This window comes from Ambystoma mexicanum, chromosome 2p, assembly GCF_040938575.1.
Source record: "Ambystoma mexicanum isolate Mex_15411 chromosome 2p, UKY_AmexF1_1, whole genome shotgun sequence".
NCBI lineage: Eukaryota > Metazoa > Chordata > Amphibia > Caudata > Ambystomatidae > Ambystoma > Ambystoma mexicanum.
The window spans coordinates 933,628,287-933,643,335 of record NC_090923.1 but is presented as its reverse complement, the minus strand read 5'-3'; the positions used below and the strand labels follow the sequence as shown (position 1 = coordinate 933,643,335).

The 15,049-nt window shown below is 46.8% G+C and overlaps 1 protein-coding gene across 2 annotated transcripts in view; it reads left to right on the top strand.

Annotated features, from left to right (window-relative positions):
• The window catches only part of ERCC2 (ERCC excision repair 2, TFIIH core complex helicase subunit), a 1,037,455-nt gene that overhangs the window by 310,680 nt on the left and 711,726 nt on the right, over positions 1–15,049 (top strand). For both annotated transcript variants that reach the window (XM_069644679.1, XM_069644680.1), the window contains exons 7-8: positions 3,781–3,897; positions 12,197–12,320. In XM_069644679.1, coding sequence (XP_069500780.1) covers positions 3,781–3,897; positions 12,197–12,320 — 241 coding nt within the window. The remainder of the gene's footprint in view (positions 1–3,780; positions 3,898–12,196; positions 12,321–15,049) is intronic.

The following is a 15,049-nucleotide window of genomic DNA, read 5'->3' as shown; positions in this document are numbered from 1 at the left end:
CAATCCACAAACTGGTTTCAATGTGTCTGAGTGGTATGGATGAATGTTCCCGGCAGTTTTCCCAATTGGACCACTGCTGGGGTGGGTGTTTAGGCTAGTCCTGTCATTGGCTAGTGAGGGCAGCGGCTCTTACCTGGCTTTTAGGATAAGAAGAGGACCCCTGCACCCATTCCTCAGAGATCCCGGGGAAACCTGAAGGAGCCAATAATCCTATCCAGCTGTGAGACCTGCAAATAAACCGGAGACCCGTCGGAAGGAAGGCTGGCTACCAACGTCTGCTGCTGTCCTGGAGCAGCCCTGTCTTGCTGAAGATCTTTAGCAGTCCTGCGAAGGAGCTGCGACACTTGAAGTGGAGGGAACATCCATTCCTGACGTCTGCTCAGTGTCCCGGGACCGTCCTTTGGCTGACCAGCTCTGAATTTGGGCTACCGTGCTGCTGGCTTCACCGTTCCCGAGTTTCGACCTGAAACTTGGGGGATCCTCAGCTGGCCCTACGAGACTAACCTCTGTTATATGTCGCCATCCTAGGACTAAGGGGGCCCGAGATAGGAGGGAAAGTCCGACTGCAGCAGTTGAGTCCCTTTGCGCCGCTGTGCTGCAGTGACCACCCTCCGAAATCGCTTAGCTGAGTCCAGTCCTGAGAGGGGTCTTGCATCGAGTTTTGCTGCATTCTTCAATTGAGAGTCCTTGCATTAGTGAAAGACACCAACCGTAGATCAGCTAGAACCTGCAAATCAAGGACTACGCCTTTCGGCAGGAAAAGCAACTTTGGACTCTTTCTTTGTCCTGCCATGTCTGGGTAAGAATCGGAGTACGGGGGTAAGTTACAGAGCTTCTTACCTACCCCTATACTCCCATTATAAGTCAATGGGCTTATAATAAACCTTTATTCTAACACTTTTGGCTTTGCCATTGCTTGCTTGTGCAAGACTTCTGAAAGTTGGGTCTTCTACTGTTAGCTAGTTCAATTTGTACTCTACCCATAAGAACCCTCCCTGGACCCCAGAGACCCTACCTCCATTTTTTCCTGCTTCAAAGTTTCTGTGGAACTTTAACCTGAACTATTGGGCAAAAGGCCCCAGACAACTTGGGGCTGGACAATTTAAGTTAGGGATCATTCTCTGTGGACCTTGAGTGCATAATACTAATCTTACCTTTCCGTTGCAGGAGTTTGTGGTATGTATTATGCCCTACAATAAGTGAATGTGTATATGTATCTATTTTTATTCGGTGTTGTGTGATAACTGTACCTGCTAGTAGTCCCTTTTCTATAGTGTGTTTTGGCCAATAAATAATATCTGTATTTTTATACATCCTGTCTAAGTTTAATTTGTGATTCCCATTGTGTGACCTCATTGTGGACTCTTTACAAGCTCACCAACTCTGAAGAACTTAGCCTAGACCACCTATCACTGCTACCTGAACTGAGTTGTCCCTTTCACAATATAGGTTGGTCTTCTATACATCTGTCCACCTATAGAAAATCAGTCCTAACACATACCACTTTTGAAAAAAGGGGGTTGCATAGCAACATTGGACATGAAAGATGCATACTTTCATATTTCAATGTTGCTTGCTCACCAAAGTATCCAAGGTTCAAGCTAGGGTCTACACACACAACCTCAGCCCCTCAGGGTTTCACAAAAGTGCTAGCAGTTATGTCAGCCCACGTACGCAGGCAATCCGTTCCAGTGTACCCTTATCTGGATGACTGGCTCTTAACAGGAGGGACCCCACAAAAGTGTCAACAGAACACTCAAGAAACAATCAACCTTTTGTTTCATTTGGGGTTTTCAATCAACAAGAAAATGTCAAGCCTTGTACCCAGTCAAATCAAACAGTTCTTTGGCACAGTGATTAGAACAGAAGATGCTCTAGTCTTCCCCTTCACCGCGAGGGTCCAAAACATCTTACCTCAAGTTCTTTGTTACGTAGCAGGTCATCAGACAACTGTTCAAAATGTCATGCGCCTTCTCGGAATGATGACTTCCTGCATCTTTCTAGTGCCACACGCACGGTTGCACATGCGTCCAGTACAAGAGTGGCTGGAGAAGCAATGATCTTGTGCAGACAGTCAGTGGGAGCATAGTGTTTGTTTTGCGGCCTATAGTGAAAGCACTGCTACGGTGGACAAGAGTGAACCTATTAAAAGGCAATTTTTGCAATCCTGCAGTAGAAGCCGCTCTTACAACAGACTCTTCACTTTCAGGGTGGAGAGCACATTACCTCCACCAAAACGGCACACGGCATGTGGACGCAGTCAATGTCAAAGAAGCACAGCAACCTTTAGAACTACTGGCAGTGTTCAGAGCGCCTCAAACCTTTCATCACCACACAATAGAGAAGACCGTTCTAGTCCTCACAGACACCACAACAACCATGTTTCCCATTAAAAAAAACAGGCAGAACACTAGCTCATAAAATTTGGAATTGGTCTCTGAACAAGGACATCTTCCTCCTGTCACATGTCCAGGAGAACACAACTGTCTGGCAGACGTGTTAAGCAGAAACCTACAGCTTTCCACAGAACACGAATGAAAGTTACTCAGACATTCTATACAACGTCTTCAAAGATTGGGGACATCCAGACATGGATCTGTTTGTAACACAAGAGAGCGCAAAATGCCACAATTACGCATCCAGGTTTCCCCAGACAGGTTCCAAGGGAAACACTTTGTGGATCAGTTGGTCAGGGAGAGTTGTGTATGCTTTTCCCTCCCAACACCTATTCTCAACAATATAATCCACAAGATGCAAAAGGAATATCTCACAATGGTCCAGATATCTCTGATTTGGGCATGTCAAACATGGTTCTCACACCTGCTCCAAATGTCACCTTGCCCACCAGTCAAACTTCAGATCCCTTTCAACATGTTGTCCCAGCATCAGGGAACATCGCTCCATCCACAGCCTCAGACAATGAACTAGGATGCTTGGCTCCTGAGGTCTTAAGTTTGTACATCTTAAAAGAAGCACGTAAACCGAACACAAGGCATTGCTATTTCAACAAATGTAAATGCTTTGTATTATGGTGCAAAAGAAGTAATGTCCGCCCCATTGACTGTTCACCTTCTGATATAATACAGTACCTGCTATGCTTGTTGGATTCAGGGTTAGTATTTAAAGTTCTTAGTTAGTCCGCATACAATACCAAACTCTGAGGGTCAGACGCTTCTCCAGGAAGGGAGTAAGGGGTAGATCGCCCTCCTCTGCAGGTGCCTCCCTTTGGAACGGCCTCCCTGCCCCTCTCAGACTTGAGCCGGACCACCTGAAATACCGAAAGCAGTTCAGGGCCCCTGCTTTGCTAACTTACCAGTCTGCTGTGCTGACTGGTTGCTTGTTTCCCTCAGAGTCTCACTGGGTACCAGGCTCCTCCACAACCAGTCTTCCTTTGCACTGCCTCCTAGCCTACCGTACACGTAGGGGCTGTAACTGTAACCCCTACAGTCCCCCTGCCTCTTTGCACTTATCCAGAGCAGCGCTGCCCTGACTGCACTTCCCCCTATCCTCTCCTTGCACTTTCCCCTCTCCTTCCCCCTGCACTTCTTGCAGCATTTACACGATCTGAATGACACAAGGCTTAGTAGGATTGTTTGTGTTGTCCTGCCTATGTCTTTCCTCCCTTGTCTTGTGGCTCCTAGAAATACTTGTGTACCGCCGCATCATAAATGCCATATCATATCATATATGCCTATTAGAGCACTCTTTTTTTGTGATCTGAGAAGTTTTGTCTCTCGTCTGAACTCTGTATTGATAGGAGTGTTTGTTTTGTCCTTGGAGGAGTTTGATGCACAGGGAAAGGAGTTGCCCCTTCCGCCTGGAGTTTACAACTTAGATGATTTGAAAGCATATGGTCGGAGAAAAGGCTGGTGTCCATACTTCCTTGCCAGATACTCGGTAAAGTAGATGAAAAAATAAGTTCTCTGTGGTAGAATTGAATCTGAATGTGCAATGCATTTTGAGATGTAGTTAATCGTTTCTAGGTTTAAGGTATCACTCATTGTTAGAGTTGATTAGTTGTTGGGGGGATAGTACCAAAGCTTAATATGACATGCTGAACACATTACGCCTCTTGGCCTCCTGTACAAAGGAGTTTCCATCAGTGGGGTAGTGTGCCATTACTGATGCTTTTAGATAGATTTAGATTGTATCATAGAATGAATGAGTAAATGGATGAATGATAATTTATTTGTATAGCGCCTATACACACGTGTTTCAAAGCCCTTCAAGGCAAGGGAGGTAGCAAGGGAAAATAGCGACATTCTTACAAGGCCTTGAGACATTAAGAATGTGAAATTATCTATCGTACTAGGCCTGGCAACATTTCAGATACTGCAAGAGCTTTGACAATGATAAGGAGGGGAGACAGGGGTGGGAGGAGATGAGAACAGACAAGCTACTATCGTACTAGGCCTGACAAAATTTCTGGTAGTGCTGGAAATTGACAAAAGGTGAGTGGGTGAGACAAACAAGCTGTCGTACTAGGTCTGACGACATTTCTGATAGAGCAAGTGCATAGAATATACTGAGGGGATGGAGGAGAGGAGAGAGGGAAAAGATAGGGAGAGGAAGAGAAGACTGAGAAGCAGCGAGTGTGGTGAAAGAGAAGAAGAGGCAAAGCTGGTGAAATACAGTGTTTTAGAGCAGAAAAGCAAGTTGAGAGAGCACATCAAGTTGCAGAGGTAAATACTGAACACATAATGTTGCAAGAGAACAGAAAGTGCAAGCCAGGATTCAAGTCGTAGATGTCATAAAGTACCAAAGTATTGACTGAAAAGGATACGGTACTCAAAAGGATACAGATGGTAGGGTCTTCCGGATCCCTGTTCACACGATTTGATAGTTGTGAAGTCAAGTTTAGACCTTCCAAATGATACAACTCTCTGACTGATAAAACAGGCAGAGAGATGGTTCACTGGAAAGGGCGTGGGTAAGGTATAGGAAGTCAGCCTAGAACAAAATAAAGTATCATAAGAAACTGCCCCAAATTGACCATGATGGAACAGTATTTGACATTAATGCACACACTGACCTTAAGTCTAGGGCAGAAGAATCCAGCAGAAGTCTCTTGAGGAAAATCCAGAAGTAGAACAAACGACAAGGGAGGGAAGATTAGTAAGGGAGACTTATCCCGAACGGAACGAGTCTCACGCTAGATACCGGGTTGATGCACCACAGGATAGCGTCCAAAGTACTGTTCACTGTCACCTTCCAATAATCCTTGAAAAGCTTCCTTCCCACGTAGAGAAAAGTATAGAAATGAATCAATCCCCCTGTTAATATCACAGGTGCAGGAGTTGGAAATAGCGCCCTTTTTATGGTATAAACAAAGTACACGCGGTTCTGAACAGCCGCGAAGAAAATAGCGTGCGCGTGTGGAAATACACGCAAATAGGATTCACGCAGTCTTGAAGCCGCGCTTGAAGACAACGTGTGCGTGTGGATTTACACGCGAACAGGATTCACGCAGTCCAGGCCAGCCGCGCTTGAAGACAACGTGTGCGTGTGGATTTACACGCGAACAGGATTCACGCAGCCCAGGCCAGCCGCGTTTGAAGATGGCGTGCACTTGTGGATATGCACGCGAACAGGATTCACGCAGCCCAGGCCAGCAGCGCTTGAAGACAACGTGCGCGTGTGGATTTACACGCAAACAGGATTCATGCAGTCCAGGCCAGCCGCGCTTGAAGATAGCGTGCGCTTGTGGATTTGCACGCGAACAGGATTCACGCAGCCCAGGCCAGCCGCATTTGAAGACAACGTGCGCGTGTGGATTTACACGCGAACAAACCGCTCCAGGAATCAGCGTGTGGCGGAAAACACGCTATAGAAGGCCCAAGAAGCAGCTGAGGAAACCTGCAAGGACGCAGATCGGAGGTTCAGCTACACAACGCCAAATGATTCGATCAGAAGCAGCGAGTGAAGTTTCCACGCTGCTTATATACGTAATGCCATAGTTCACGTGACGAAGCAGAATACACGTGAAGTTAGCGACGTGAAAAGTGCAAACGTCTTTTTCCCGGCAACGTATCGAACAACCGCCATTTGGAATAGAACGGTCTAGCAGCCGGATTAATTACTTGGAGTACTGCATACGGACCAATGTATTTGGGCAATAATTTCTTTTTGCCTGGTATCCTCAAGTTCTTAGTGGACAACCATACTTTCATACCAGCCTTGTAGACAGGTGCGGGTACTCTATGAGCATCGGCATAGAACTTGTCGCGTCTTTTAGCTTGCTCCAATTGCTGCTTTAGTTTCTTCTGTAGATTCTTCAGATCACGAAAAGTACGGCCTGCGGCAGGAGTATCCAAAGACAAGCTGGAATCCAAAGGTATTGATCGGGGGTGTTGTCCATAAAGAGCATAGAATGGTGAAGTGCCTATGGCACTATGATAGGAGTTGTTATAGGCAAATTCTGCTGCCGGCAGGACCTTGAGCCAATCTGATTGAAACTGCAGACACAAACACCGCAGATATTGTTCCATAGTGCTATTGACTCTTTCGGTCTGTCCATCAGTTTGAGGGTGATAAGCACTGGACATTCTGTCATCAATCAGTAATGCTGATGTTGGTGCTCTCCAAAAGCGTGACGCAAACTGTGAGCCCCTGTCCGTAATGATTACTGACGGTAGACCAAAGAAACGGAATATATATTGAATGAATAGGTCAGCCAGAACAGCAGCGGTTGGTAAACCAATACAGGGAATATAAAGAGCCAATTTAGTGAAGTAATCCACTACAACCCATATGGCATCGTACTCCTGGTTTTGTGGGAGTTCTACCACAAAGTCCATAGATATCATGTCCCATGGTTTGTTAGGGACAGGTAGGGACTGTAGTAAGCCCACTGGTTTACCAGGAGTGTTTTTGCATTGGATGCATACAGAACAAGTTGATACATGATTTATGACATATTTTGTCATGGATGGCCACCAGCACCATCTTTTGAGCAGCTCTAGTGTTTTCTTCCTTCCAGGATGGGCTGCGATCAAGGAATCATGATTCCACTTGAGGGCCTTATTCCGCGTCGAAGACGTTGGTAAGTAGAGCACTCCTTGTGTGAAAGGTAAACCGTTATGTACGTCCAGATTCATATCCTGGATAACTTGTGGATGATTTTTCACCCACTCTTGTACTTCGGTTTTTAAGGATGGTTGAACAGAACAACTACATATTACCTGATCTGCCAACAACTGATTTTGCACTTGTGCTTCTTCCTTCGCCTCCTCACCAATACGAGACAACGCGTCCGACTTAACGTGTTCGCTGGCAGGACGATATGTGACCTGGAAATCGTATTGGGCAAAAAAGACATGCCATCTGGCCTGTCGAGCCCTAAGGCATTTCATAGATTTGAATGCTTGAAGATTTCTATGGTCAGAGTACACCAACACCTGATGTTTGGCCCTAAGAAGATGATGACGCCATTCTCGGAAAGCATCCTTGATAGCCAGCAATTCCCGCTCAGTGACGGTGTAATTCCGTTCATATGGGGTAAGTTTGCGAGAGAAGAAAGCCACTGGGTGCTCCTCCTTGGTTTCTGTGCAAACTTGTGAGAGTACCGCTCCAGTAGCGACACTAGATGCATCCGCTTCAACGATAAACTGGCGATCTGGATCTGGATGTTGAAGCACGGGTGCAGTGGTAAATGCTTCCTTTAACATTTCGAATGATGCTTGGGCAGTCTGGTTCCAACAGAAAGGAACTTTGGAACTAGTTAAAGCCGTCAAAGGAGCTACTGTTTTGGAGAAGGAACGAATAAATCTGCGATAAAAATTCGCAAAGCCTAGGAAAGACTGTAATGACTTGACATTGTGCGGAATAGGCCAATTCAATATGGCCTTCACTTTGGAACGACTCATTTGAGCACCTAGATTGGTAATGTCGTAACCCAGGAATTCCACTTCCTGTGAATGAAAGACGCATTTCTCGGCTTTCACAAAAAGAAGGTTCTCCCTGAGTCTTTGTAAGACTGTAGAAACGTGTTTGACGTGTTCCGAAAAAGATGATGAATAGATCAGAATATCAACCAAATAAATCACCACGAACTGGTCCATTATATCCCTGAATATATCGTTCATGAAGAACTGAAAAGTAGCGGGAGCGTTGCACAGACCAAAAGGCATCACCAAATACTCGTAAAGACCATACCGTGTCTTGAAAGCGGTCTTCCATTCGTGGCCCTCACGAATGCGAACTAAATTGTATGCTCCTCGCAAGTCCAATTTGGTGAAGTACCTGGAAGTACCTAATTGATCCAATAGAACGTTTATCAGCGGTAAAGGATATTGATTTTTTATGGTGATGTCGTTAAGTGCCCTGTAATCAATGCAAGGCCTTAGATCTCCCTCTTTCTTCGGAACAGAGAATAGAGGAGACGCAGCAGGTGATTACGATGGCCGTATGAATCCCATCGCTAGAGCTTTGTCGATGTATTCTTTCAACACAACGTCTTCTTTTGGAGTCAGTGAATATAAACGACCTGTAGGAATTTTAGCTCCAGGAATCAATTCAATTGGACAGTCATACTGTCGATGTGGAGGCAATTGTTCTGCCTGGCCTTTATCAAAGACATCAGCGTACTCAGCGTATTCGCATGGTATGGTAGTATCGCTTTGATGTACCACTCTAATAGTTGAAACTCCCCCCATAGAGGCCAATATATGTTGATTGTTTGACACCTCCTGACTGGTAAAGCAATGTTCATTGCAATAAATTGAAGGATACTGGAGCAATCCCGAAACCCAGTCAATGGCGGGATTATGAAGGGTTAACCAGGCAAGACCAAGTATGATTTCGTACTGCGGAGCAGCTATGACATCGAAGACGATTTCTTCCGAATGATTATTCGATAATGTCATCTGAACAGGTACCGTCTCCTGGGTTACCATACCAGAAGTCAAAACAGATCCGTCCACGGTATTAACCGTTTCAGGTTTGTTCTTGTTTACAAGGGGTATGGAACAATTCTTGGCATATGTGATGTCTATGTAATTGTTGGTGGCTCCGGAATCAACCATGGCCTTGGAAACCAATTCTCGGTCATCACAACGTAACGTCACCTCAACAGCTATGGGTGCGTGATTAGGAATGGTACCTGAGTCCGATGAAACACTCGACACAGGGACTCCTGCTACTGTAGAGTTTTGGCGTTTCCCGAACGCTTGATGGGTTTCTTAGGACATGTCGCTAATAAATGCTCGGATGAACCGCAATACATACATAAATGGTTCTTTCTTCGGTTCTCTCGTTCTGCATTGGACAACCGGCCTCTCACGGCGCCAATCTGCATTGGTTCAGGGTCGTTCGAGGGGACTGCCGGTGTCTCTGAACGAACCGAGGCTTGTAAGAAGGGTTTTTTCTCTCCTTTCCGAGCATTTCTTCGGGCATCGATTTGTAGAACCAAATCGAGCAACTCTGTGAATCCCGTAGGAACCACCGGAACCGTAGATAAGGCCTCTTTCAGCTCTTCTGAAAGACCCTTGTAGAAAACAGCCGTTTTCTTGCCTTCAGGCCATTGAGTTTCGGCTGTTAGTTGATTGAATCGGGCAATGTAAGGCAAAAGAGGTTGACTGCCTTGTTGTAGATTAAGTAACTCCAGATCCATGGCTTGAGTAGCATAACGCATGTCAACGACTTTACTCATAGCAGCCAAGAGATTGTCACAGTCGTATAACAAAGGACTATTTGTTTCCAACAAAGGGTTAGCCCAAGCAGCAGCTGTACCCCCTAAATGGGAAAGCACGAATGCTGCTTTTGTGGTTAGGTCAGGAAATGATGTAGGACGACAAAGAAAATGGAGTCGGCACTGATTAACGAAGGTTCTATAGGTTTTGGGATCACCAGTGAACCGTTCCGGGGGGGCCAAGGGAAACTGAGTGGGCATAACCACATTAATAGTCTCCTGTGGGGGTGTCATAGTCCCAGATCCAGATGCAGTGGCCATTGGAACCTGTGCTCCCTGAGGACTAGCGTGCATGGCGTCTTGCATAACGTCCATACGGTGCCGTAAGATGTCCTGTGCCGTAACCATTTCATTTCTCAAATCGCTGATCAACTGAGTCAAAACAGCTAAAGGATCCATACCCTCCATGGCTTCTGATTCTGTCATAAAGTACCAAAGTATTGACTGAAAAGGATACGGTACTCAAAAGGATACAGATGGTAGGGTCTTCCGGATCCCTGTTCACACGATTTGATAGTTGTGAAGTCAAGTTTAGACCTTCCAAATGATACAACTCTCTGACTGATAAAACAGGCAGAGAGATGGATCACTGGAAAGGGCGTGGGTAAGGTATAGGAAGTCAGCCTAGAACAAAATAAAGTATCATAAGAAACTGCCCCAAATTGACCATGATAGAACAGTATTTGACATTAATGCACACACTGACCTTAAGTCTAGGGCAGAAGAATCCAGCAGAAGTCTCTTGAGGAAAATCCAGAAGTAGAACAAACGACAAGGGAGGGAAGATTAGTAAGGGAGACTTATCCCGAACGGAACGAGGCTCACGCTAGATACCGGGTTGATGCACCACAGGATAGCGTCCAAAGTACTGTTCACTGTCACCTTCCAATAATCCTTGAAAAGCTTCCTTCCCACGTAGAGAAAAGTATAGAAATGAATCAATCCCCCTGTTAATATCACAGGTGCAGGAGTTGGAAATAGCGCCCTTTTTATGGTATAAACAAAGTACACGCGGTTCTGAACAGCCGCGAAGAAAATAGCATGCGCGTGTGGAAATACACGCAAATAGGATTCACGCAGTCTTGAAGCCGCGCTTGAAGACAACGTGTGCTTGTGGATTTGCACGCGAACAGGATTCACGCAGCCCAGGCCAGCAGCGCTTGAAGACAACATGTGCGTGTGGATTTACACGCGAACAGGATTCACGCAGCCCAGGCCAGCCGCGTTTGAAGATAGCGTGCGCTTGTGGATATGCACGCGAACAGGATTCACGCAGCCCAGGCCAGCAGCGCTTGAAGACAACGTGTGCGTGTGGATTTACACGCGAACAGGATTCATGCAGTCCAGGCCAGCCGCGCTTGAAGATAGCGTGCGCTTGTGGATTTGCACGCGAACAGGATTCACGCAGCCCAGGCCAGCCGCGTTTGAAGACAAAGTGCGCGTGTGGATTTACACGCGAACAGGATTCATGCAGTCCAGGCCAGCCGCGCTTGAAGATAGCGTGCGCTTGTGGATTTGCACGCGAACAGGATTCACGCAGCCCAGGCCAGCCGCGTTTGAAGACAACGTGCGCGTGTGGATTTACACGCGAACAAACAGCTCCAGGAATCGGCGTGTGGCGGAAAACACGCTATAGAAGGCCCAAGAAGCAGCTGAGGAAACCTGCAAGGACGCAGATCGGAGGTTCAGCTACACAACGCCAAATGATTCGATCAGAAGAAGCGAGTGAAGTTTCCACGCTGCTTATATACGTAATGCCGTAGTTCACGTGACGAAGCAGAATACACGTGAAGTTAGCGACGTGAAAAGTGCAAACGTCGTTTTCCCGGCAACGTATCGAACAACCACCATTTGGAATAGAACGGTCTAGCTGTTCTATGAGCGTAAGAGGTAGAACCACGTCCAGCATGCATGACAGTAGATGGGCTCAGCATGATTCAAGGCCACAATGATTATGTGATGCTAAAGGAAGTCCAGCATGAGAATGACGAGGTTCCAGATGGGTGAACCAACATGAGTCACATTGGAGATGGGTAGATTGCTAACCTCCATCAGTGTGATGGGATATAGTAGTGGATTTGCGTGGCATCCTTTTAGGTGCAGGGAGGTCGAAGTTGATATTTTTGATGGATCTATGTAGCATTATCTGTGGATATAGTCTCTCCAGAGAAGGTTGTCCTCCATCAGTTGTGGAGATGCCTCATAAACACGAGGTGGTCTCATCTGAGCAGGGTCGACTCTGTAGTGGTGATGTCACAATCCCTTACCTCCATCCACAGTCCAGCACTTTGCTTTAATTATCAAGTCCAGTCTTGAATGTTTAGCCAAAGTGTGGTCCTATCCGCTTAAAATGAATACTGTGCATAATTGAATGTCTCTTCTAATCGATAATATTTACTTTTTAAGTTGTCTTGTATGGAATTTTCTTTACAGGCATTTTAAATATTTTTTCTTGTCCTGTTTTTTCATCTCTACTTCCTCAATTGTTTCCTCCAACCCTTTTATCAGATCCTACATGCTAACATTGTGGTGTACAGTTACCATTACCTGCTAGACCCCAAAATTGCTGAACTGGTGTCCAAGGAGCTGGCGAAGAAATGCGTGGTGGTCTTTGATGAAGCTCACAACATTGGTAAGATTCCTGTGCATCTCATTTAAACTATTGGAACAGCTGATCCAGGCGGTGGCATTTGCCTTTACTCTTACTTGTTAGCTCATTCTCACGCCCAACCATTGTGATAACCTGGCACCATAAGCGCCAGAGCTCCTCTCCCCAGGTCCAAGCGACCAGGCCACTTGTGCTGATTGATTGACGTATAATCCCTTCTGGAATGGGTTCACCTTCAATGTAGCGTCTTCTTTCCTGAACAAAAGAGGCAATCAGAAAAGCCCACGGGACATGCCATATAAATCATTGTATGGTAATTGGGGAAATGTTGCAGGAGCGCACATTCTTTTTGAGCCATGTCAAGTGCTACAAAAGATGTGCACGTCTAAGAAAAAAGCTTTTTCAAAATGAGCGCATGGTGTGCACTTGCACATTTGCAGCACATTGTTATATTCTCTAGTACACATAGTTGATCAAATCTGGCCCCAGGTTTCGCACACCTGCCATTTGAGAAATGCAAGAGATGCACTGCTCTCCCTCATTGAGAAATCCTAGCCGCAAATTATAAAAGACAAAGCAGTCTCATTCTCCAGTACAATTTGGAATGGCTACATCTTCTTGGTGCACATAAGCAGAAATATATACACTGCTATTGTGGCTTTCCTTGATGAGCTGCCATTCTCTGAAGATTCAGAAAGTGCAATGTTTGAGGTTCTGTAACAAAATGCCTACTTCAAGGGGATTGGGTCCTCCGACGTATTCCATATCTATGACATGTAATCACCACAGCTGTGCTGCTTCGGAAACTTTTTTCGGCATCTGCGTCCTGCGTCGATGACGTTGATGTGCCGTCGTCGAGGACCTCCTCCGACGTCCGACCGTCATCCGATGTGATAAGTAGGACGCACGACGCACGACGCCCGTAGCCTCAGTTCCGTTTTTTCCGTGAACGTGTTGCTTCGTGAATCTCGGTTAATGTCATGATGCCCGCTCCCGGGGAGCTGGTTCAAGCCCTGCGTCCCCGAAAGCAGACATCCAGTCCCCAAGGAAGGACCCAGCAACCCCATATAGGGGCCCTTTGGACAGTGTCCTGGCACCTATGGCGCCAGGCTCATAAAAGACATCAGTCCTGGCGCCATAGGCGCCAGGCTCATTATGGAAGTGCTTGGGTGCACTTACCTGATGCAGACCATGCTCCTTGAGGCCTGAAAGGAACTACTTTACCTGTGGGACTAATTTACCATCCAGGCGTGGTCGGGGAAGGATACATACCTGATTGGAGGAAGGATACATACCTGGAACTTCTTCCAAGGCTATTTAAACCCCACCCGAACAGCCACACGTGCTTCGTGTTGTTCTGCATCTAGCAGCTGGACGCTCACCGTGTCTGCTCCTGCATCCTGACTTCTGCCACGCCTGCCAGCATCCTGGATCACCTGCAAAGGAAGAGAAGAAGAGAACAGAAGAAGGAAAAGTCCTTACCTGCTAAATCCGCATCCCGGAGACATCTCGCCGACAATCCTGAAAAGGAAGACTTTTATTTAAAAGCTCATTGCGTCGATCGCTGCAGCGCCGCATTCCACTCACCTTTACAGGGCGCCTCCATGTTCAGCAGCGATCATCCGGATTCGCAGTCACGCCCCAGCGCCTAGGGAGAAAAAGACCAAAACAAAAGGTGAGAGAGAGAAGGGAATAAGGAAAGCTAAATCTCCATGTTAAGACTTAACTGTTGATTCATTCCCTCTTCATTTCGGGTCCGCCCCGCATCCTGGCATTTCCGGACCCCGGCCCCAAAGGGGAAAAGGAGACATCAGCGTTAATGAGCGAATGAAAAGACATTACCAAAAAACGCTCATTAAAGACTTACCTGATTTCTACAAGGATGTCACCTCTCATCTCGGGTCGGTGCCTGTTCCCCGGCATTCCGTACCCCGGCCCCTATGGGGAAAAAGACACTAGCATTAGTACATTAATGCATGGACACAAGGGGAACCTCTTATCAAAAAACTTACCTGGAAGCCAAGCAAGTTTGGTTCTCACCAATCCGAAAATCCAGTGAAGTAACTGGATGCCAACGCGCCCCTGCACCAGAAGCAGGATGGGGAGCTCGTCCTTCCAGACCCTAAGGTGAGACGCTACGATGAATCACAGAAGGATTTCGAGGAGGGTGAGAGGGGAAAGTGGAAGGCTGATTGCATTACCCTGCAGACAGTTAATCCCCTATTTTCGCCTACAGAAGGATACTTCTGCGAGCCAGACAAGCCAGATTTGGGGGCCCGGTCCAGTCCGTCTTCCGAACCCTGCGCATCACCTTAGAAGAGGTCACAGCAGCGCGAACCAGGCCAGCGCCTCCGTGGGAGTCAGGTGAGCGTTACAGTTAACGCCTCGACTCTTTGGAGTTCTGTTCTTCTCGATTCTTCGAACCTGTTCGTTTTTGTGAAAATCCTTCGTGTGAAGATGTCTTCTACTTCGTCTTCAACCCCGCGTCCGGGATTCAAGAAGTGCGGGGAGTGTGGGTCCAAGATGTCGGTGATGGACTCGCACTACGCCTGCCTCTGGTGCCTCGGGGAGGCCCACAACACGGATGACTGTATCGACTGCCAGTCGCTCACGTCCAAAGCCTTACGTGAACGTAAGAAGAAGTTGTCGGTAGGTCGGGTGTCCAAGCCCCGGAAGTCGAAGTCTGCGGGGCTTTCGACAGATGATTCAAGAGGAGACTCTCCGCGTCATCGTCGGAAGTCTCGTGGGTCTCC